The sequence below is a fragment of the Lipophrys pholis genome, assembly GCF_963383615.2.
Source record: "Lipophrys pholis genome assembly, chromosome: 2".
In the NCBI taxonomy this organism is placed as follows: domain Eukaryota; kingdom Metazoa; phylum Chordata; class Actinopteri; order Blenniiformes; family Blenniidae; genus Lipophrys; species Lipophrys pholis.
The window spans coordinates 15,804,944-15,829,682 of record NC_137636.1 but is presented as its reverse complement, the minus strand read 5'-3'; the positions used below and the strand labels follow the sequence as shown (position 1 = coordinate 15,829,682).

The window sequence follows — 24,739 nt, the reverse complement described above, 5'->3', positions numbered from 1 at the left end:
TGATCCTTCGTTCCTCTGATTTTCTTGTGTATGCTTCATTCCAGGCAGATGATCCATGGTGACCTGATCTGTGTCATTGTGTTATGTAATTATTAGGGCTCTCTGGAGTGTGAACTGATGAAAACTGACTTTTGAAATGTTGCAATTTAATGGCATGAGCTTTACATGCTGTAATGCTTCAAGGCTGAATCAATGCATTTGTTTTGTTTGTTTTTTCCCCTTATCCCAGTCTGCATTGCAAAGATTACACATGCACTGCTTATGCATTGATAATTCCTTCTTTAGGACGAAAATGTGAGGGAAAAAAAACAAAGTGCAAACCGGACAATCACAGAGAGAGTAAGTCTCATTAATAAATAATGGGCCTTTGGGATATCTAACTGCAATTAGGATTTCCTAAAATGGGTGGTGCAAGCATATTGCTGCTATAACAGTGACATCTCTTGTAATATTAATGTGTGCATCCTGGTGTTATCTTTCTATTTGTGTGCTAATATCCCTGCTGTCTAATTGCAACCTGATGCAGATGGAAGAAATCTATCAATTCAATCACCTTTCAAAGAGTTGGGAGTAGAATAGGAATGTGTGTGAGGATTAAGACTACTATTCTATAGAAGCATAACTAATTTAAAGATTATTGCAGCAGTAATACACTGTTGAAAATTGTGTCAAACTATATCTCATGAGTCCTTATGTGTGAGTTCCAAAAGTAAGATCACATTGATATTATGAGTTTCACATGAGGTTGTGCAAATGTAAAAATAATTTACTCCCAAACTCTTTGTTTTCATTATTTTTCAACTGTAGATCATTTCATTGTTGAGAGTATCTTTGTACTAACTTGTCTGCTTTTATATGGAAAAACAAAAGATAGGAGAAATGCCCCGAGTTAAACCGACAGCACTGGTCAAGCATAAACAAGCAGATTTGTTATATTAATTTGCTCAAGCACATATTCATTACTGCTCAGATGAAGTCTGGCTTGCCAGAGGATGAGCAAGGGGTCACTGCATATGGGAGAAGTTAAAAAAGAGAACGTTCACTAAAGTTTGTGGCAGCATAAATCTAAAATTATCTCTCTTATTCCAAAAGTAATTTCAAAAAACCTCCAACAGCTTAAGAATAATCTTATTCATACTTCTCAAAAACAAAACAAAAACTATTTGGACACACAGGTTTATAACAGAAAAGGATTGTTCATAAAGAATTTTCCAGCCGGGGCTGTGTAGATCCAACAAAGAAGTTGAAATGAATAATAAATAAGAAACTAAAGTTTGGGGGTTGAGTTTACAATATTTAAATGACATGCAGTAAGATATATATCACAGTAGGTATCAAACAGATTAGGGCTTGAAAGGTCAGACTGAAAAAATGTGCACTGCCAATGGAAAAAGAGACAGATGTCCCCGCACTGTTTGTGCATTCATTCCTAAAGGGCATCCGCGCTGAAATCCCCTCTAACATTCTGCTTACCTATGGGTCTCCTTTGGCACAAAGAAGGTTTAGAGACACTTTTAAATGTTCATTTCAACTAAAAAAACAAAAAAAAAAACCTTACAGGAACGCTTTGGAGAAACTTTATGTCCCATTAATAAATACTGCTGCCACGCACCAAAAAAATATAAATGAGCACTTTATAACCTACAAACTAATGTGGAAAAAAATATTTCCAAATCCCACATTGTCATACAACAAGCACCTTCACTGGTAAACATTCACTGGGAAAACACGCAGACCTTGAATCAAACTGGAGATATCTTTTTCGGGATGTGACAAGTGCTTACCACTACCATTGTGTGGCCACATTTTGCATCAGTTATTTAATCAAAATGTATTAACTGCTTTCAAAAAAGATATAACTATTCTAACCCCTGAAGAAGTTAAATCTTCTGATGTAATGGAACACTGGAGCACTTCGATATTCATCTTACAAACCTAAATTAGGAACTAGCCCGCATGCCAAGGACAAAACACAGAAACAGTGTTACTGCTGTTTTCCTTGGTCGTGTGCATTGCTCGCATCTTCTCTGTGAACGTAGTCAAAGAGCTTATTCAGATGATGTGTCTTTGTTTATCTGTGGGTGCAGCATGTTAAACTGCTTAATGTAATTAGTCTGTTTCTGATGTTTTGTAGATCTTACAGACTTCTGCTTATGTTAAGCTCAAACAGGGAGTTTGATAAGTAATCCCTTTTAAAAGAAAAGAATAAAACATCCACAGTGTGTGATGATCCATCCATCCATCCATCCATCCATCCATCCATCCATCCATCCATCCATCCATCCATCCATCCATCCATCCATCCATCCATCCATCCATCCATCCATCCATCCATCCATTTTCTCCTGCTTATCTGTTTCCAGGTCGCGGGGGTGGCAGTCTGAGCACTGTCACCAAGATCACATTGCACCAATTAAGAACCTTTCCTGCGGGTGGTGAGCTCACAGGAGGTGTGTGAGGATGTGAACTGCAAAAAAAATTAAAAATTGAGTTATTGTCAAATTTCTGTCACGGTAGTACCCATTTCAGCTTAACAGTTGATACAGTAAAGATAATGTTTTACTGAACAGTTAATTGTGAGTAGAGATTCCTCAATAGATATCTCAATAAAGGATTCATACTGACAGACAAACGACTTTTTTAATTCATTGTTGTTCAGGCTTATGCGCTTTGTACATATGAAATGAAAGTCCAAACCTAATTCGAGATGGACTGAGAAAAACTGGAAAACACTTTAAGTGGTGGGAAAATTCTGCCGCTCTAGATATACTGCATCAATCACGACAGGAAAGTATTGAGATGCAGTAGAGTGAAGTAGTTTGCCTGCGTTTTGGACCACTCGTGATTCTAATGTGTTGTCTTTGTTCTGTTGTGAGTAAAATATGTATTGATGAACCGTTTATTGTCGCATCCAGTGTGAGCTACCTGCGACTCATCGTCCCAGCCTTTTTGGAATTGGGTTTGATCACTCAGATTTGAAAAAAAAACAAAGAGTGGGGGGAAAGACAGTGTCCCTCTCAGTATCAAAGGTAGGATGTGAGGTTGTTTGTTCAGACACACACAAGGTGACAAGAGGCCTCTCCTTCACCTGAGCTCATTGCCACTGCAGCGATTATCCTGCAGAGTTCCACCTATAGGTCAGAGATCTGCTGTCACCGATCCAATAAAAGCTGAGCAGCTGAATGATGGACACATGTTATCTCCATTATTACAATCGCAGCCTGCTGGTCATGACCTTGAGTCATACAAAAGAAGGTCAAGCTCATACATGCACACAATAATGTCATACATGCTTTGTACTGCTTAACACACACAGTAAACACACACACGGTTACATCACTGATCTCGATTGGAGGCAGAAAAAGTCAGAAAACTAACACTCATCTGCAAATTAAACAGAAGCAAGTTTTTTAGTTTTTTTTTTTAAATTCTGAACACAAAAGACATGAGATAAAGATTACAATCACTGTGGGAATGAGGGAAACCACGCATACGCACATCGGCACAAAGCCATCTGCTTTCATTGCTGCTGAAGCTCTTATCAGGAACAATTAAACGTTTTAAAGAGACGCTGTCACAAATTACCATTCAATTAATTAGCACTGCAAGAAGCCTACATTACAAGTAATCATTCAGCAAAGAAAGTAGCTACAGGGGACAACATAATAATGAGAGCTGGAAATTATTTTCCACAGGCCAAGGAAAGTGAAAAGATAATCTAATGCTGGGAATAATGGATGATTTGAGCCATGCTGACGGCATCACAGTAGAGACGTACGTGTGGGTCTTGTGGCTCTCTCAGTCTGTTCAAACCAGACTGTAAAGATCAAGAACCCTTAGATGGATTTCATTAAAGTCTGCTCAGACACCCGGGATAATTAAAACTTTGGTGAAAGGGGAAATCCTGATGTTTCATTCAACACCAGCCACTAATTGCAGTTTTCATTTGTCTCAGGAAACACTTGACAGGCAGTCTGTGTAAATGATTCTGGCACCTGAGATCACCTGAGAATGTTTGTGCTATGAGGCTGGATGATTCATTTGAAATGTTGAAATGTATCACAATGTAAATCCTGTGCCTTTAAATAGACCATCCATACAACCATTGCCATTAATATTTATCACTGTTCATATGATTTCATTATTCAATTCAGGGTCACTAGGGGCTGGAGCTGATCCGAGCTAATTATGGCCAAATGTTGGGTACACTTGGGACAAGTTATCTCAGGTTAGACGCACAGAGAGAGACAACCACACACACACACACACACACACACACACACACACACACACACACACACACACACACACACACACACACACACACACACACACACACACACACACACACACACACACACACACACACACACACACACACACAGAGCAATGAGCAATTCATTTATAGTGATCGGTTAACCTAAAATGCATGGGGAGGAAGTCAAAGTATTAAAAGAATGTGAGAAAATGGAAATTCCACACACAGAAAAAAATCCACTGTCAGACTTGAACTAGGGATCCCTCATCGGCAGTCGATAGCAGGAACCACCATGTGGCAATAATCAAAACAATTTGACATGATATCATTTGTCCTGTTTGACCACTCAACTGTGAAACTAATGTCGATCTAATAATTTGCAGCTGTTCTTTGGATTCAGCTACAATCATGTTGGCAGGCCGACAGAGAAAAATGGCAAAGTAGTGAATGTGTGTATGTGTGCAGCCTGTTTCATTTGGCTCATAGATATATTTAAAGCATAACTATAGAATGTACGAAGTCGAATCCAAGCTCATGTTTACATCTGGCATTAACATTGGCATTTATAATGAAAATCTGACTACACTCAAACACTAAAAAATGCATTAGTTTACACCTCTAGCAGGCTCTTATTGTACATGTGATTTCTTTTTTTTTTTTTTTTTTTTTAAATATGTCATGAAAAAAAAGTGTTTTCTTTGTGCAATTAGTCCAGGAGCCTCTGCTTTATCTGGTACTATGTTGTCTTCCTGTTGCCAACTTTGAAAGGTCACATGGTTAGGGCAAGGGTTAGATTTATTGCACATTGTAACCACTATGCCACACTTCATCAATTCCCTCATCAGAAAGCTAATCTTTAAAGGGACCTCCCCACTATCAGAGTTTAGCCTTGGCAGGACGACATGGAGGAGGATGCTATGCTAATATGAACATGAAATGCATTAATTCTTTGTTTCTAGGAATTGAACACAATGAAAACAACCTTTAGAATAGTGTTTCTATATTCCTGTGGGAAAAAATCGACGTATATAGCATTTGTATGTGCGCCCATGCGTGCATTCCAAATGGTGCACTGGAGACCCATCCAGGGTGTACACTTCCTTGAGCCCAAGTCAATTGGGGTCAGCTCTTGTCCCCCGCAACCATACATTGAGATAAAGTGTTAGAAGATGAATGGTAGCAGGTACACTTGGAACTTAAACTGACTATTTTACAGGAGGTGTAAGTATACAGTAGATTTTATTTTTAAACAGAAGAAAATTCATTGCAAGACATATTTGAACAAAGCACTTCTATTTGTCTCAACAATAATAGGTGCTTTCATTGAATTCACACTGCAGCTCCTCACAGATCAGATCACCAAAAATGCATGGGCACACCAGGTGTGTAGCTTTATTTCAAAGGGGAAAATGGTTTAAAAAGCATTTGATGGAAAGCAAAAGAAGTATTATATTTCTGAGTGTTGTTGGGTGCTGATATATGAACCACTGTACTGCGGGATGTTTGTAGTTTTTTATATTTTCCAAGGATGTTTTCCCCTCTTGCATTTCATGGGTTTAGTCATTTGGCCAGGAGGTCAAAACATAATCCCACAGCCTAACACAAGCAGAGTATCACGGTTTGAGGTTTTCCCGTAAGGGAACTAATGCTGCACGAGAAGAGAAAATCTATTAGCCTACATAACAACTGATAAGGAGCAGCTCTGTATTTCTACGTGGTTTATTTTTCAACCAAAGTCATTTAAATTTTGTGTGTTCAGACAGATAAGTGCTGAGTGTAAGCCTCCTGCATTTCAGAGGTGTTTGCATGGCTTATATGTTGAAATTAAGGAGAGCCCTGCAGGCACAGATACAACAGTACTCAAGTTCTCGATTTACTATAAATCATTACTCACTTGTCAACAAAAGTGTGTGCGTGTGTGTGTGGGTGTGTGTGTGTGTGTGTGTGTGTGTGTGTGTGTGTGTGTGTGTGTGTGTGTGTGTGTGTGTGTGTGTGTGTGTGTGTGTGTGTGTGTGTGTGTGTCATAACTCCTTTAAGGTTGAAGTCAATAAACAATAAATAGTTGGCATACCTCAGCCATCAATTTCTGCTCAATGAAAGCTGCAGATTTATATCAGTGCTGTGACTCAGGCACAGTGGAGGCAAGTGAAAATGAAAACTGAGCAATGTCGGGAAAAGATAAGAACTGTACATTAAAAACCCACACAAATATCTCCACATTTTTATATCGTGTTTGATATGAACATACATTTCAGGGACAATGAACTCAGCTGTTTAAATTTTTTTTTTTTTTTTTTTTTTTTAAATCCAGCTCAGTCGACTAAGACATGCCATCATCGTGTCAGAATTATCACTGGGAGCAGAATCACCTAGATAAGTCCCATATTGTCTTCTCTTATCTGAGGTTGTAATACGCAGTGGCACACGTGTGAAAGGAAATCACGTAAATAAATAAATAAATAAAGTTGTCAGTGGTGCAATGCTGCCCCCTGCCAGTGTTTAGGAAATCCAAAGGAAGGCCTAAACAGACACACATAGTAGAATAATAATTACAATGGTATCCTAAATAATACAAAATATGTGTTTTCAAACATAGTTTTGCACACAATAACTACCAGTACTTGAACAGTTTCTTACATGAATTAAACACAAACATTTTTTTATTTATCACACAAAACATTACATTGTGACATCATAAAAGGTTAAATGGATAATAAATTCACCTGGGGGAAAAAAGCATCTGTACAAATGCAGTTTTTGTGTTGTGCAAATCAGAGGAGCATCACAGTAAAGCAGGAGCTGCTGATTATGCTGTTATTGAAGAAATAACTCAGATTTTGTCGAAAATCTCCATCACAGCAATGGTGGTGCTCTGCCCAAAGATGAAGGCTCCGACTACAATTGTTATGATCCCCCAAACTGTTAAAATGGGCCTGTAACAAACAAAATCAGGGAATCAGGAGAAACGGCCATGCAGGTGAGTTCCAACAAACGGAGACATTTTAACTGGATAAATGAATTTCTGAAAAGTTTGTGACATTGTATGAAATGTGAAAGAAAAAAGGTTGTAAAAAATCTGAATATAGCATTTGCCTTTTTTTGCAATTGGAGAAAATAGTTTGTGTTCAAAAGAAGATCAAAACAGGAGCCATGGAAATTCATTCATACATGACACTGAACAGTGATCCCACACTCACTTGATTCTTGCAGGGACATTTTCAGTCTGCATAGTAAACACTAAACATAGACCTGCAACACACAGAAACAAAGAGTCCAAATTACCACAAATATGGGTAATTCTCAAATTTATGATTATTTGATGATGACGTTACAACACATTTAGTAATTCAATGATAAATGAACATTGTGTGGTTGTCATGTGATTGTGAAATGAAAATGCAAATATCAAGGTAAATCTGATTTATCAAACAGTAATAACAGTCTTGTTGACTTATTTTGAAATGCAAAATTAATGTACCTTAAAGGCCCAATGTGACATATATGTAACATCACAGATCTTTGACATTTACTGGTATTATTTAAAACAAAACATCTGACAATGTCTGAGTTATGACCATTTATTGTTTTGGTCACAAGGCATTGAACTGTTTAAGTCTCCATAGAGAAACTCACCACTTTGATAACCTTTCATCTTGTGAATACAACTATGTGGGTTAGTGCGCTGGTCTCATAGTTAGAAAGTCGTGGGTTCAAATCCAGCTGGAGGTGTTTGTGGAGTTTGTTTGTGTGAGCATGGGTTTCCTCTGGGTTCTCTGGTTTACTCCTGTGTAAGACTGATGATCTGTCCTCATTCATTTGCAACATATTTTCATTGACTTCCATATGACATCCAGACAAGACGTTAATACAACGTCCGAGAAAGACATCTAAAAAACTGTCATTCTGGCTTTTCTGAGGACATCTTCTAGATGTAAATAGATGTCATTTTTTCGACGTGTTTTGGACCACTTTTTGCTCAGTGGGTTGTTGTCGCATGGTTCACTTCACTGGAGCTTCCATTACAGCTGTAAATCAGTGGCTACAATGTCTTCAGCATAACAACTGAAAATGATTAGTTTCATCATTACTGTTGGATCTGTTAATTTCAATGACATTAATTCACATTTGCACTATTTAAACGGCTTGCTCGGTTTACATCATGAGAAAGAATTACAGTCTCATTTTGAATCTGATCTTAAAAAAAACTGCCACAATGATAAAAGTTACTTGGTGAGTTCACTTCGCCTGGCAGTGACTCTTCCACATGTGAAAGTGCAAGACTGTCGTGATAAGTTTGTTCATACCAGGAAAGATGAAGATGAAGAAGGCACTGATTCCTCCAATGACGCTGATGACGTCGCCCATGTCAGGGACAAACATGGCAATGAGCAGAGTGAAGGCGATCCAGAGCACGGTAAGAACCACTCTGCAGCGGCTCTCAAAAGAGTGAGTGACAATGCCTTGCCGACGCCTCTGAACCCGTAACATCAGGTTGAGGATGACAGATCTGTTTAACACAAAGACAAAAAATACACAATGTTGAAAGGGACAACAAATTAAATATCTGCAAGTGCATTGGAGTTTGGAGTCACCAACAGAGAATAATTAAGTGCACTTTCCACACATAAAATGCTGCTCAAAGTGCTACGCAAGGAAGAAGAGGACTGATGAAGCCATGATAAAAATAAACAGGAACAATGATAAATCAGTAAGAAGGAAAGCAGTTGATACCTAAGTTTTAAAAGGCTCCACACAAGCCAAAAATCATGGCTCAATAGGGACAGAAAGCTGCAATAAAGGCCACCCAAAAGAGGACGCCACACCAAAATGTAATGATTTACCCACAAGTTTTATTATTTCAGCCAAACCTTTTGACTAAAGCACAAACAAACTAAAAGGAAACCAAGGGGGGTGGAGACCCTGCATGGCTGCTCAAACCAGAGACACGCTCCATATAGTATCACAGCTTTACAAAAGTAAAGAAAATCTTCTAGCTCATCTTGATTTGTTGTTTTTTTCTTTGCTATAAGCACCTAGAAATTACTGTGTTGTATTTGGTGCTATATAAATAAAGTTGAATTGAATTGAATTGAATTGAATTGAATTGAATTGAATTGAATTGAATTGAATTGAATTTAGTAACACCTAAATCATTGGGATAATTACTTTACGTTTTATGAATATTACATAGTTTAAACATTCAAGTTCCAAAACCTCCCACTTTCCACTTATAAACCAACATCTCCATCTAATGGAGGCTTACCTCCCCAGAAGAAGAATGATAGGATAGATGGTGATAATTGATATTCCAAAAAGTAATCTGGAGATGATCATGACCACATCATTGCCAGGATATGACATCAGAATATCTGAGGCAACAGCTCGTCCGAAAGTCATGAAGCCGTACACACCTGAAGTGGCAGAGAGCAGATAGACACATGAAGTCCGCTGACCGCACGGTCTCAACAGTGCCTGCAGGGTCAGATGTGAACTCACCGGTCAGAGTGTAGATGAGCAAACAGAAAAACATGGAGAGTACAGAGATGACCACCCAGTGGAACATCTTCTGGTTCTCCATGCTGCTGTAGATTGCTATACAAGCTTCATGGCACTGCAAACATGCACACACACACACACACACACACACACACACACACACACACACACACACACACACACACACACACACACACACACACACACACACACACACACACACACACACACACACACACAAATTAATTACAGTCGAAGATTTCATTATAAAATCTATGAAAGTGACAAAAAGAAAGGTAAACTAATGTTTATTTAGGACTGTGAATCACTGGTACTGCAGATGCAACTATGAGGCAAGTTGTTGTTTCTCCAGTAGTGTAGTAGATAGTGTGACTGCATTATAGGAGAACAATCCCTAGTTTGAAACCAGGTTTGAAAGGGAACCTCTGTCCGAGACAAAACTCTTTCTTCTGGTAAGCTCCCTATAGTAATTGTTTTTTTTATTGTGGATGTTTTGCCTACATCAGAAAAATGCTTAAACTACAGTTTGGCTCAAAAGGTTTTATACCTTCATTCAGATACTTTTGTGCAATAATGGTTAGCAAAGTAATACAAGAGGTCCAAAAAGTATTAATCCCTGGGTTTGACTTTTTTTCAGTTTCCTACCTGGAAGCCAAAGCAAATAGTTGGAACGACACTGAACATTGACGCCCATGAACTCACACTGAAACACACACATGCACAAGTTGGCACATTTATATGATGAAAGAGAACCTGGAGTGACTGAGAAAGAAAGAAAGAAAGAAAGTGAGCCACTGACCCTTGGCTGTGCTCCGGTGTTATAATGGCTGTGTGGCTGTCCATCAGGTAATATTTGACGATGACTGCCACACACAGATATGTGGCTGCCAGCGTCCCCAACACACTGACATCAAGAAAAATCCATGAACAACACTTAGCAGGATGTCACTGATGACCACATGTGAGTGCTGCTGTGTACCTCGTGTATTTCTGGATGCCAATTTCTTTCGGGATGGAAAGTGGCAGGATGATTATTAGGCACGTGACGAAGAGGGCAAACCTTTGGTCGGTGTACCAGTAATACGGCATGTCTCCCTCACTGGACCCCGTCGCGGCCTCGTATAAAGAAATACACACTGGAGAAACAGAAGCAGAACTACAGTGAATGCTATTGATAAGGGCAGACATACGGGCAAAATAAATAGCACAACACAGAACAATTATCATTACATCTTATGAAATATCTACTTTCATAAAAGATGCATTTCCACTTAGCAAACTTCCAGACTGCAGGGTTGATGGATTTTTAATGGTCAAATAAATGTCTTGGTGTATGAAGGTAATGGTTGTTGCGCTGAACTGCAGTGCCTCTCTCTGACTCAGTGTGTCAGGTTGTGGGTGTGGTTGTTGAGCATATCTGTTTTCAGATTGAATTTAATTATAGTTTTTTAATTTCGAACACAGCATACATATTTATCTTATTTTTCTCTATTTGGATTGGAAAGCATATAAACATAAAGAGACAATATTTTACACATTTTTGTGATGAAAAAATTATTTACAGTCATAAAACTTAAGCTCTGGGACTAAAATTATAAGTTGGAAATGTAGTTTAATCGGTTTCAATATTTAGAATGATATAAAAATGAAATTGTTGTTTCATTGTTTTTATTGTTGGGGAAACTTGAACAAAGTACAAAATAAACGACATGCTGAAAACCAGAACTCCTCTAAAACAGTGATTAACAAGATGAAGAGAACTGAATGCCTGAGACACTCTTCAGTTTACTTCCACCGAACGTCAACGCTGGTTTGTGTGATGACAACATTATCAGGAGGGGAACAAGGAAACACTGAACGGCAGGCATGCCCGGTTGTAGGGAAACACGCTGAACCAGATACAGGGTGTAAGAACCAGTAGACACCCGTCAGCCTCCCATGTAGCCTTGTCCTGCCTCAGCACACCTCAATGTTGTTGTTCTAATTATAAACCCCACATTACAATAAAATGTGTTGGATCATGTCAAAACCATGCAAGACTGTGTCCTTCCAGAAGCAGGCGAGCCCTGCTCTGCTTATTGTGTTCAGATAATTGTTGTGTGAAGACTGAAGACACTAAACGTTTTCACGTGTTAAAAACAAGACTGTGAGATCCATGTTTCGGCCATCAATCCTATTCAGAGCACCACAAAAGACAGAAGGCCGCACGCTGATGTTTGAAATATTTCACACAGTTAGGAGGAGCATGACCAAAAGAAAAATATATGCTCACATTTCTCAAGCTGGTCTTGGATCACCACCAGGAAGGCGACACTAATCATGAAGAGGTTGAAGCAGAAACAAACTTCACAGAGTTGCCCCACGCCTCGTCCACACACCTCTCTCACCACATCCTGGTACGTTTTCTGTCTGCTGACCGATGATGCGTAGCCCAGGATGACCAGGCCACTGATGAGGAAAACCAGAGACACCTGGAAGAACAAAAAGAAAGAAAACTCGAAGCAAAGAAAGGAATGCACCCCCTCATCCCACCTGACATGACCAGAAACACACCAGAGTTGAAGGTGACGTCACCTGAAGGCTTGTTGAAAAGAAGAAACCTCGTCCCATGTCATGTTGGCAACCTGACAATTCTAACTTCCAAACAGAAGCTTGCTGTTCATGCCATCATCACTGCCATCAAATGGTGTCCAACCAAAAGTCAAATCAATTTTGTCTTCTTGTTGATCATCAATTTTGTTAAAATTAATCTCTCGGGAATTTCAAACAGTTGCTTGAACTGAGATCCTGAAGAATGCTGCCTCTGCATATTAGCACCTTAATGCTATAAAACACATTGCAAAATATATTAAATGTGCTATAAAATATGTTGTGTTTTTTGTGGTTTTAGCAGCCATCGAATTTTAGTCTTTTCACAGTGAACTGTAGCTATACTACAAACACACAAACAGGACAAGTTCTTTGAAAGCTCACAGTAATCTATCTCTGACAAAACACATATCAGGGGGCAGAGACAGTTCAGGTCTTGACCCAAACTGGACGCTTCATTAGAACTCACCTGTGAAAAGTAGCCACCTCTTTCACATAGAGGAGAGAGACAGGGACAGGAAAGTCTAGATACAGTAGACAGATGTACTTTAACGATCTCAGCTCCGCAAATTACTTTGTTACACCAGAGTAATACTATTAAATAGAAGAGAAAAGAACATCAAATGGATATAACTGAAAAATTAACTTGAATAGACTGTAAAGAGTGTGTACCGAGAGGAATGAAGAACAAAGATTCACATTTAAAAGAATGTCCAGAAGGTGCAAAATCTTCCCAGATGAAATGTGACTGAGTAGTGTTACATACTGCAACATGTATGAACGGGTTGAAGGTAAAAGCCAGAAAAAAAAAATCTGTATAAATGTACAAGAGTGACATTTTCACAAAGAATGATATTGTTCATGAATTTTCACTCGGTGTTCCCATTACTCACGTAGAGGAGTACCTCGGGGCCTAAAGTGTGCAAAGACTCACCAGCTCTACACTGATGGCAGTGGTCACTCCACCCGCCTTCTCAAAGGCCCATGGGAAGTTGAGGAGTCCAGCTCCCAGTGCAGACTTCAGCATGATGAACACCGCCCCGAAAGAACCAAGCCGCGGAGGATCTGCGTGGGATGCAGACCGGGCCAGCAGGCTGATGCTCTCCCGGGCCAGTTCTTCCATGATCCCAGACCAGCTGCTCTCCGCTCACCAGTCAGTTGCTCTTATGAACAAAGTACCTGTAAACGACCACCTTTTGTGTGCAGGTGACGATGTGTGTCGGCTTACAAATGAAACCCAGTGAATGGTAAACCATGAGATTATATAGACCTTCTGCACGTGGTCGCACAACCAACGTGGTCTAATTGGACTTCTGAGCATTAAGCATTTCTCTCTGAGGTGACACATTACACACTTAAGTGAGTTTGTTTGCTCAGTGCACCAGTGGAGGTGTCCTACCTCTGAAACACAGATGATTCATTTAATGAAATCGAACAATGTTCGGAATTAACAAAAGTAAACCTTCAGTTTTAGAATCAGTTTATGAGATTCACCATCTCCCTAATCTATTAAAACTACATATACAGTATTTGGCAGTAACACTTTCCAAATCAATACATCTACTTTTAAATCTCAGAATAATTACTGTTTCTTTCAAGTATATATTTTTTGAGGACAGTCTAGAAATGTCCACCTTTCTCTGTGTAAACCACCTCTTCTTACATTTTCAGTTAAATATGAAGGCATCACATTGTGAAATCAAAATGTTCATTATTTTTCTATATCACTGATTAACACAAAATTAAAAAAATTAAAAAAAAAAGATCTGATATTGGTACTTTCACGTTCTTGTTTCATGTGTAGATTTTAGTTTAATTTTATTTGCTTTGATATAAATGGTGGTGAATTTTTACTGAATAAGTATCAGTATCATTAAACTGTCAGAAAGTTAGTTACATACAAATAACTCCATAAAATTATATTTTGTTTCTAGAAATAAATATCTTTTTGGTAATCTGTACATATATCATCCAATAATCCATCATCTGTGGTGCCTTATCAAAGTCTGGGTCATAAGGTGGTGGAACCAATCACAGCTGACTATGAGTAAAGGTCCTACTCTAAATTGATTTGCAAAATTGGTACTTAAGCATCACCCAACTTTTAAGTTCTGCACATTTAGCTACAAACATCCACAATTTTTACTTCTTGTATTTGGATAACATGTTGGGGTTTTTTAACGGTAAAATTGAAGAAGTGGGCCTCATCACATGTACGTCTAGATGATTGATTTTACCCAATTCCTATAACCCGTTGAACTCCAATTCAAGAAGTGGTTTAGACCAGAGGTGTGAAACTCATCTTAGTTCATGGGGTCACATTCAACACACTTTGTTCTCAATGTGGACAGAACAGTAAAATGACAACATAATAACCTATAAATACCGAGAACTCCAAATGTCCCCATCAGTTTAAGGCCAAGGGCAAATAGGCTACATTCTGAAAATGTTCTTATTTCTTTGAATTCTGTTCTTACAAAGCCTATTATGAATACTTGTTATTTCTAAGGATTTGTGTAATTGTCTCTGTCACAAAGTTTCTCTCCTCATGTTTCCACAAACCCGACCTTATAGAAGAGCTCTGATTCTGGAATTTAATTTCTGTAGCAAAACCACAAGTAACTTTCACTGCTGCATTGTCTGCTGTTCATTTCAGGGTCTTTGGTCTTGGTTGACTTACATTATAAGATTAGGCTGTTCTGCAGGGTTTGTGCACCAGTTGGTCTGACATATGTTGTTGTGACACTGTTGAGATCCACTGACAAAGATGCATTTCATTTCAAAATGTCCAGTAAGTCTTCAAATGTAGTCTGCAGCCATCATTGCTGTTAAAAAAGGACTTTACTTATTTCTATTGCACTTACATTGCTTTCATTTCCAAATTGTGCTTTTTAAAAGAATTATTATTGACAGTTATATTCTTTACCTCATTGTTTTTCTCATGAAAGTTTAAGGTACAAATCCTGCTGTGAAAAGGCATCAGCGCCTTGATGCCGGGATTTCCTCTGCTGCCGTGAAGCCCCCTCCCCCAAGCTTACAGGCAGCCCCACAGCAGTCGTGGCCCAGACATTAACAACCACTTGTGTACAAGATGCACACCTACACTTCTGAAACAACATTGCTTATGTATCACTATTGTGATATTGCTATGAAGTCACTATTAAGCTATTTTATTCCAGTTGTTTTACTTCATGTTTTATGTTTATTCAATATATTGCAGAGAAAATAATATATGAAGAGCTGACGTGCAGCGTAACCCATTGAAATAAAACCCTGACCATATGGATCAGAAAGTACAATCAACTACACATGGATTTCATAATCCCTGCCATCTTTTATGCTACACACCATCTGCTGTGGAGCATCACTCACAATCCCATGTACGTGGTTCCACATGAAACTGACATCACAGGAAGTGAGGGATCGCTGCTACAACCAATAAAACCTTTTGTACCTTTGCATTTTAACAGCTGGACGCAGAACCTGAGCGCTGTGGGAGTCCTCGCAATGAGTTTACGTTTAATGATAGTGCAGATTTTCTCCAGCAAAATGGAGGACAAAGACAGATTAGAGTGAGCAGGGACATCAGGCCATCCTGGGAACAATTCAGAGACTTAGCAGCTGATCCTGCAGGCATTGACAGTTTTCTGAAATATCTCAGGGTTTCACTTTAAGAAAAGGACAAGAACAATCTTAGTGATTTCTTCTTTTTTTTTTTAGATGTTACTAATGTACTCCTGTAGACCAAAAACAAGGTGATGATCTTGAAGACATTATTTGTCAAAATTGATAAGGTGGGTCAATCGAAACGATCAAGGAAAGAACATATACCTGGAATTTATTGTACTGAACTCTGTGTTTTTCCTGACACGCAGAATAAAATGTTTCAGTTTTTTCCCCCATTAATAATAAATAAATAAATAAATAGATATGATTTTGATAATTATTAGATTTTCTATTATTTTCTGTTATGTTACAACGACACATCAAAACTCATTCATAAGAGAAAAGGTGACGTTTAAATTGTTTGACATTTCAGGATTTGTTGAGTTCACATTTTAAGTTTATAATATGTCTTTATATGTTTTAACTGATGTATCATTTTAATTTTGAAGGTTTTAATTGATTTATTTGTAAATTATTCTTTCTTATGTTGTCTTTGTATGGTTTGTGTGCCGTTGTCAGTCATGGCCAGAACACTACAGGAATTATGTTTAATGTTTTTAATGTTAATATTTTTCCAATAAATCAATGTTAGATTGATTATTTGAATTTGACTTTTAAAAATGCCCTAGCATTTTGATTAACCTGGCTTTAATATGGCATTTTTAAATAATTTAGTGCTACTCAAACAAATTGTTCAATTCTCAAGCTACAATATATCTTCTGTCTTTTGATTTGTAAAGTGTAAAAAAATCAGACGATCAGTGAATGGGATTTCAGAACAAAGCAAGAGCCAGAAGCCAACACTCTAAAAAATACAGCCCAAATCAGCTTTGCTTTCCTGAAGCTATGAAACCGTACTCTTCAGAACTTTAACTGACCTCTCAGTAACATATGAACTTCTGATTAGAGGAGGAATATAAAGCAGGTGTCGCATCAGTACCTCATTTTAAAATTCAGCATACAGCAGTGAGGAAGTTTTCACCTCTGGACCTCACTTGTTGCACCTGTTCACATCATGTTTGACGGCGTTGACTTAACAAGCCATCTTTCTCCCTCCAGTATTGCTACAGACGCTAAGACTGTGTTCAAGGCTTCTGAGGTGCAACCTGCTACACTGAATGAATAAAGACAGACCAGATTAATCTTTTCTAATTCTGCTGTTATGAAACAGCTTAAGAGTATTAAGATTATACACACCGATACACACACAAACACCTACGCACACAGAGACAAATTCTGACAAAAAATGAAAAAAACAGGATGACAAAAAAAATGTTTGATGTTATATTAACTTTGCATTATATGCTGTATGTTAACATACCTTTAATTGAAGAACGTCAGTGGGTGGAAAACAACAAAGGCATGTGCACTCCGTGTTGCTGACAAAACAAAATGATAATGCAAAACTACAAAATACCACAGTATACACACTGGTTAATGGGAAACACCAGTGATAACTTGCAGTGTGTTTGACATCAGAGCTCATTTAGTACAAAAGAAGAGTTCTACAACATGAAATAATATTACATAAACAGTTGACAAGGATTAAATCTGGGAAACACATGAGAAACTTCCCATTTCTTTCCCCATTTCTTTCCCCATTTCTTTCCCCATTTTCTCATTGCACCGCTGACTGCATGCTGTTCAATATAATTCGATAGTGAATGTTTACTGTATTGTAAATGCTAAACATAAAAAAGTCTCTTTTTAAAAACTGGACCAATGAATGCAGCCACATGAAATGACTCCAGTTTAAACACATGAAGTGAACTGCTCTTCAGAGAGTCCCTCCACACAGAGATCAGATTTTCTGGTAAACAGAATTAAAAACAGAATTAAACCTACAGCACAAAAATGCTGCTACGCACCCAGAAATAATACTCTCCAGTAGATCACACCTGATTGGATCACAAGCCTATCTGGACACCAGGTGTTACAGCACTGCTTAAAATCTCCCTTTGTCCTAAAATCGAGTGGCATTACCAATGTTCTGCAGATTTGGTATAGACAAAAAAAACAGTTTCAGGAAAACAAATATTTGTAGGTAACTGAGGTTTTTCCTTCAGCTAAGTACAGTTTTTTTTCTTCTTCTTTACTATGAAAATGTTTGGCTCCAGTCGCTAACCACACAATTATTAGATAATGTGACTTTAATCACTATTGATCAATCTTCAACCTTACTGTTTTTACACAACCCACTAGTCCCAACTGAACAGCCATCAGTGTCCTTAAATTTAGTTTTCTTACTGTTTGGAACCACCTCCTTTCAGCCAGGAAGTCCTACAAAGATCTTTACCAATAATTTGTATTTAATGCCTCAGTATGTGCAACACTTTGTCCAGTTGAATAATGCTGAATCACATCTGATTCGCTCACGTTTAGGATCAATATGACTTGTATAAAGTGTGCACCCGTGTGTTTGAGTTGCATGAAGAACAGGAGTCTGACGGCTAGCTGTCCTCACTCTTGATTGGATCATTTAAACAGGTCAACTAACTCCTGAGCAGGACCAGCAGCAGGCTGCCCACAGGGAGCAACATTGTGACAAAGGTGGGGCTTTCCTTGTGTGTTTGGCCTTTCAGTGTCTCCTGGTTTGTCTGGTCTGAGGTGGGAGGGCTCTGAGGTGCAGGCACAGTGCTGGGTGGGAGCGTGGTGCGACTGGCGCACATGTCGTAGAGATTTCCAGAAAACTGCGTCTTCCTGGACTCTTGTCGTAAAGACTCCCAGACAGCCGCTGCTTCTCCGGGACAGCCGGCCAGAGCCAAGTTGGCACAAACGTGGAATGCATTCCAGGACCTTCAGGTTGACCGGGACAAGACGAGATGTCAGAGTCAAATGTAGATATGCTGCAAATACTGTGCACTATATAGCGGAGCAGCGTGTGTGTACATGTACTTCAGGATGTTGTCATCAGTTATGGTTGTGTTCATTGGTGCAGCAAAAGCATCACACAAGCTTCTTACTGACTTCGTAAGTCAGGGAAGTAAAATTTACTAGAGTTCATGGGCAAGAGTGTAATAACCTACAAATACCAACAACTTAAAAGTTTTCCATAAGTGTTAGTGTCTATAGGTACAAATATTGCGTTGTTTTTTTTAATTTAGAACAAAATATGTGTACAATTCCTCACTGTCACAGTGTTGTTGTTTTTTCAGAGAGATGTTGAAAGTGTGTCACTTCTCAACACCCAGAATCTGTCGCTGTTTGCGTGTTTTCACAAACTCACCTGCAGTGTTTGTTTTGATGCTAATACTAGTTTGGTAAGAACATTTAGGCAGGGATTGACTGCGACATCACTTTAACTCCGTATTTTGCACCTCTGATTAACGTTATCGTCCATGTTTATTTGACTACATTTGTGTTACTGGTGAAATAGTTGAGAGAAAACGGCCCCAACAGTAAACATGCTGAAGCTGCTCTGACACAGAGGGCAGTAAAGAGGAGTATCGTTCTGTGAAATGGGTGGAGGAGGATCATTTCGCTGAAAAACATCATGTAAAATCTGGATATGATGGCCGACATTTTACCAAAAGCTTAAAATGTAAATTAACATCTTTAAGAGCTCAATTAAATCAATAAGTCCAAAGAATCTGAAGCCATCTATTCTGTGAGCATGTAGTTGCCATTACTTGCTGAGTTTAGTGTATGTAATGCTGGAATTGGTTCATCAGCGCAACACATCATGCTCTGTCTAGAGTATGGATAAGATCTATTTTTTCAATCTTTTAGATACTATTTACATACCTTTATCAAGAATTATATTTTGTGAGGGCTTTTTGTGTCATATTGCAATGGAGAATAAGAAGTAGAATTCCAGCCCACAGACCACAGTGACATTCAGGAACATGACAAGACAGAAAGCACAAAGAGGATTTGAGTGAATGGTTTCAGCTGTGACATGTAAATCACACATACACACCTGCAGATTGCATCAATGTCCTGTGTACTCTGCTCTTTTTGTGTTTCTACCAAACTGTCCCCGAGTGTGAGCAGACACTGAGCAAAGCCCTTGTAGATGGAGCCACATGAAACAGGAATGGCGGCCCCAAAACACAAAGGAAACAAGCCTGTGGTGGAGAGGAAAATATAAAACATTGATTTTCTGAGATCATTTTTATCAGAAACAATATTTAAAAATGAATCAGCGCTTTAGAGCAGGAACATTTTTAAAGTACAGATGAAAGAGATAAACTCACTGCATTCCTTTAGTTGGCAGATTTCATTTTGTTGAGTGAAACACTATGTTTGTATATTTTTAGACATGATCCATCAAGTGCTTAGATGGATCAAACAAATACAGAAATATGTTGTGTTCCATTCATCTGGAGGGATTATGTAGCGTCAAAGCCAAATTCAGTGTGGAACTACAAAACCATGTACAAGCTGTTAGTGCATTGATCAGCTCGGTCTTTTCCTCTGAGGTTGGTCTGACTTTTCTCAAAAACACCATTCAAATAATTAAATACAGATACTGATCTGACATCTAATAACATTTCACTTGTCCACTGACTTCAAGAATCATTTTCCCAATTTATTTTGCCCATAACATTTTTCAGCAATTCAAGTGTTAACCTGCATGGCCAATGCATAATATAAGAACCCAAAAGTGATTGTCTATCAACTCACTCCATCAACATAGCTACTGAAACGGGTGTCTCTCTTCTAATGTCGAGCTTTAAAGCAGATTTTAGGAGCAAGGTTCAGCAGGTTTGTTCTTATCTGAGTACAGTCAGGGACTTATATAGTTTCCTGTATAAGTGTAATTCATACTATGTACTATAATGATATCTATAACATAACATTTGCCCATTTTCTTTGGCCAAACAGCTGAACAGTTGTTCATATGTTTTGTTTTTTTAAATTGTGCTTTTTTCCCCAGGTAGGTAGTCCAAAAAAATTATTGGAAATGTTACAAAGTCATAGGTAGTACTAGTACATCATCACATACAAAGACCATCACACTGAGTAAAGACAGTTGATCCATGCAGGGACAGGGAGACTTTAATTAAGGTAAGTGCATTTTTTTAAACCGTTCTACCTAATTTCAGAATGACCTGATTGGAGTATCCTTTATCGGTAATCTAAATACCTTGTGATGAATATGAGATTTACCTGAGGCAAGTTTGACAGGAAAAAGAAAACTTATGACGTGCAAAAGAAAGACAAACTATCAGATCACATTTAAGAAGAAACTGAAGTCCTCCCAAAACCTCCTTTACAGCCACAGAAACAATAAAACAGACTGAAACTTCAACTTGAAAGTAAAGAAACAAGCTTACTTAAGCAGAGAGTGATGGGCAGCAGCACAGTCACAGTCCCTGGATGAGACCTCATGGTTGGGCTCAGCACAGTCCCGTGAAGCTGAGCGTCACCTCTGAGCGAGAGGCTGTGATCTGCGGCTCCCGCTGGGTGTAAATCCAGTGAGTGTGAAGTTTCTGCTTTAAAGTGTGATGTTTCCTCCCATCCGCTGGGAATTCATCAGATTGCACAAATTTAGTAAAGCACAGCAGAGGCACAACACAACCCAGCTGGATTAACAGTGACAGGGACGGATGCATCACAGGGAGTAAGAGGATGTTCTGCCGTGTGTGTGTGTGTGTGTGTGTGTGTGTGTGTGTGTGTGTGTGTGTGTGTGTGTGTGTGTGTGTGTGTGTGTGTGTGTGTGTGTGTGTGTGTGTGTGTGTGTGTGTAGGGGTTGTAGAGGGAGAGAGAGAGAGAGAGAGAGAGAGAGAGAGAGAGAGAGAGAGAGGATGCTGCAAACCGATGACAGTATCACTGGATTAGAGCATTCTCATTTCCGGTCTTTGGTATTTAGAACATTTATTTCAAACACAAATTGTATGCAGTTTAATGGTGATTGTTCTGTAAACACACACAGCCTCTCACACACCTGCTCGGAGCAGAAATATACTATTACTATTGGAAAAAAAAATACTTTTCTCTCATGGTTGAGGAAGAAAATATTGTTGAGTACTTTTTTGTCATTTGGACAGATGGATGATGTTTCAGTGGGGATAGAAGAATCACCTGGGAATCCGATGCAATGCGGCCTTTGAGAGAAGCAGTAACTCATGTGGGAATTCATCCACAGCTATGTGGGTCATGCACGAGCACTGTGCAGTCATAAAAAAATGTCAATCACATGGACAATGGAAAGCGACACAACACAACACAACACAACAATTGTTTGAGGATTTTCCTGACTTTGTCATCTGTCTTACATTACCCTTCTCTCCATCTTAACCTTCAAATCCCCTGCTATGCCTCCCAGATGGCTGACACTGTGCATTAGTGTAAGTCCTGGTTCACATCTGTATAGTGCCATGAGAATGGGGAACCTATTGTTAATCTGTAGTTTAAAGCAACCTTAAACTGCAAAGCAACCTGTGTCTGAACTAGTGATTGTTCTGTATCAATGTTAAAGGGCTACCCCAGGAGTAAACTTATCTCAGGCAGCATGTAAACATATTAACAGAGAAAATAAATGATCTCTTTCACTATGATAGTAAAAATGAGCTCAAGATCAGTCTAATTATAATATGGCATTTTTAGAGATTTGTTCTGTTGGGAATTACACGTTTTCATTACATCATGACACCAGAGTAAGTGTAATGATATAATGCAGACCAAAATAAGTTTAGTGCAAAATCCTAAGTTTAACAGCTAAAACAGTTTATATAAAAAAAATACTTTATATTTTCAATTAAAGCATCTGGCTTGCAGAAGATAAGTTGTTGGTTGTGTTTATGGCATATGGATTACAAGAGCTGTCAACAGTTTTTTTCTTTTCTTTTTTTTTTTCATCTTATGCCACCTGAACAAATGCTGCAAATTGCTTCGAAGAACGTTTCTTTTATGTAACCATTGTTATAAAGATAAACACTGAGCACATCTAAGCCAGAGCCCAGACTTGAATCTGATTGAACATCTCTGGAGAGATCTGAAAAAGGCGGTGAGCCAACTTTTCTCATCCAACCTGATGGAGCTTGAGAGGTGCTGCAAAGACAAATGTGTGCAACTGCTTAATGGTCGGTGTGCCAAGCTTGTAGCATCACGTTAAAAAAGACTTGAGGCTGTAATCGCTACCAACGGTGCATCAATAATGTATTGAGAAAAGGCTGTTAATACTTGTTTATATGCTTCTAAAACATTTGCAAACATTTCAAAAATACGTCTTGACATTGTGATTATGGAGTATTGTGTGCAGAATTATAAGGGGACATTTTTTTTATCATTTTGGACTAAGGTGATATCATAGCAAAATGTGGAAAAAGCAAAGCAATGTGAATACTTTGTGGATGCCCTCTATACAAGACATCCAAATGTCCCTGCATTGTCTTAGTAATATTGTACATTTGTTGTAAAAAAAATATATCACCATTTTAGTGAGAAGTTGTATTGTTAGTTGTATTGATCTGGTATGTACCAGTATATTTCTGTGATCCATTTCATAAACTAAACAAAGTATTATGCGCTTACCTGCTCTGTGATCATACACTTTGAAGGTTTTACTAAAAGATGGCTTCTCTTTCGTATTTTGTGTGATATTTCATAAGTAATCCTTACAGCTCATTCAAACTCACGCATGCTGATTTTCACTGCGCTGGTGATAATTAAAGGAGCAGTGTGTAGGATTTAGGGGGATTTACAGAGGGAATGGAATATAGCTCGATGATTAAGCCATTAAAGTATAACTATGTGACGGCAGAAGCACTGCCTCAAGGTGCACATCCTCCTTCACACGGCTGCAGTTCTTCATCACTCCAGAATGAACAAAGATACTGTCTTGAGAGTTTGATGGCTTTTTCCGCTAAAAGGCTTCTTTACTGGTGAGATGAGGGTGAGATATTGCGTCGTTAGCTGGTTGCATCCTAACATCCAGAAGCCACTATATTCAACATTAAGCCAATGATTAGAGACTAAATATCTGTAATATTTGGAAATATTTTCCTGGCAGACATTTATGCCTTTACATTACATTTCACTATGCACTAATAATTGAGAGTTACTGGAAGTAAACTATACTGTTGTCAAAGAACGTTGACTTAGCCTTTAAAGCAGAAAATGTAGTAAAACCAAACAAGGAAATGTTTATATCAGAGCAAGTGTTTGACAGGTCACCAATCGATCCCAGAGACAACATGAAGAGACAGACAGTCACACGCATTCATACTGATGGACCAATCGGACCTACCAATGAATCTCACATGTGTTTTGAACTGAGGGAGTAAACATGAGTACCCAGGGAGAACATGCAAGCTTCACAATGTTACACCACTGTACATCCCTCGAGAACTCGTCTCACCCTCCAGAAAAAAACACAATGAGTTATTATTGGAATTGTCACAATTATTGTAATAATTATTTGTAATGCAGCAGAATGTCTTTGCTTTACCAAAATCTATGTTATGGGAAATATTTCTTATTCGTACCTGAAAACATCACCAGCTGGAGTGACTGGTGCTTCCAGGGCTTCAATCTCCATCCAGATTACAGCATCTGTTTTACCCAGGAGTCATTTGCATTTTTTTCCACAAATGAAAAGAATTTATTAACCCCAATATGTACACACCTTCAGAATCAGAATCAGAGCCCTTTTTTAATCCCCGGGGACAATTCTTTTTACGTGGCTTCACACAGAAAGAAAGACGTTTAGATAAATAGAGTTAAATAAGTCACTGTCGGCGGCTAGGCCGAATGTCCACACAC

The 24,739-nt window shown here is 38.5% G+C and overlaps 2 protein-coding genes across 2 annotated transcripts; both read right to left on the bottom strand.

The window, feature by feature from the left end:
* Positions 1-7,088: 7,088 nt before the first annotated feature.
* Positions 7,089-13,487, bottom strand: slc38a8b (solute carrier family 38 member 8b; the record flags this gene model as incomplete). The annotated part of the gene is made up of 10 exons (XM_080458065.1): positions 7,089-7,191; positions 7,456-7,507; positions 8,563-8,765; positions 9,522-9,669; positions 9,755-9,869; positions 10,421-10,478; positions 10,539-10,679; positions 10,755-10,911; positions 12,048-12,246; positions 13,299-13,487. The coding sequence occupies 10 exons, from the start codon at positions 13,485-13,487 to the stop codon at positions 7,089-7,091; spliced, it is 1,365 nt and encodes a 454-aa protein (XP_080314191.1).
* Positions 13,488-16,525: 3,038 nt separating this feature from the next.
* On the bottom strand, positions 16,526-21,666 carry nrn1lb (neuritin 1-like b). The gene is made up of 3 exons (XM_080493502.1): positions 21,310-21,666; positions 19,950-20,097; positions 16,526-18,826 (listed from the first exon to the last, which is right to left on the bottom strand). The coding sequence occupies exons 1-3, from the start codon at positions 21,362-21,364 to the stop codon at positions 18,523-18,525; spliced, it is 507 nt and encodes a 168-aa protein (XP_080349628.1). The 5' UTR covers positions 21,365-21,666; the 3' UTR covers positions 16,526-18,522.
* Between the last annotated feature and the right edge of the window lie 3,073 nt (positions 21,667-24,739).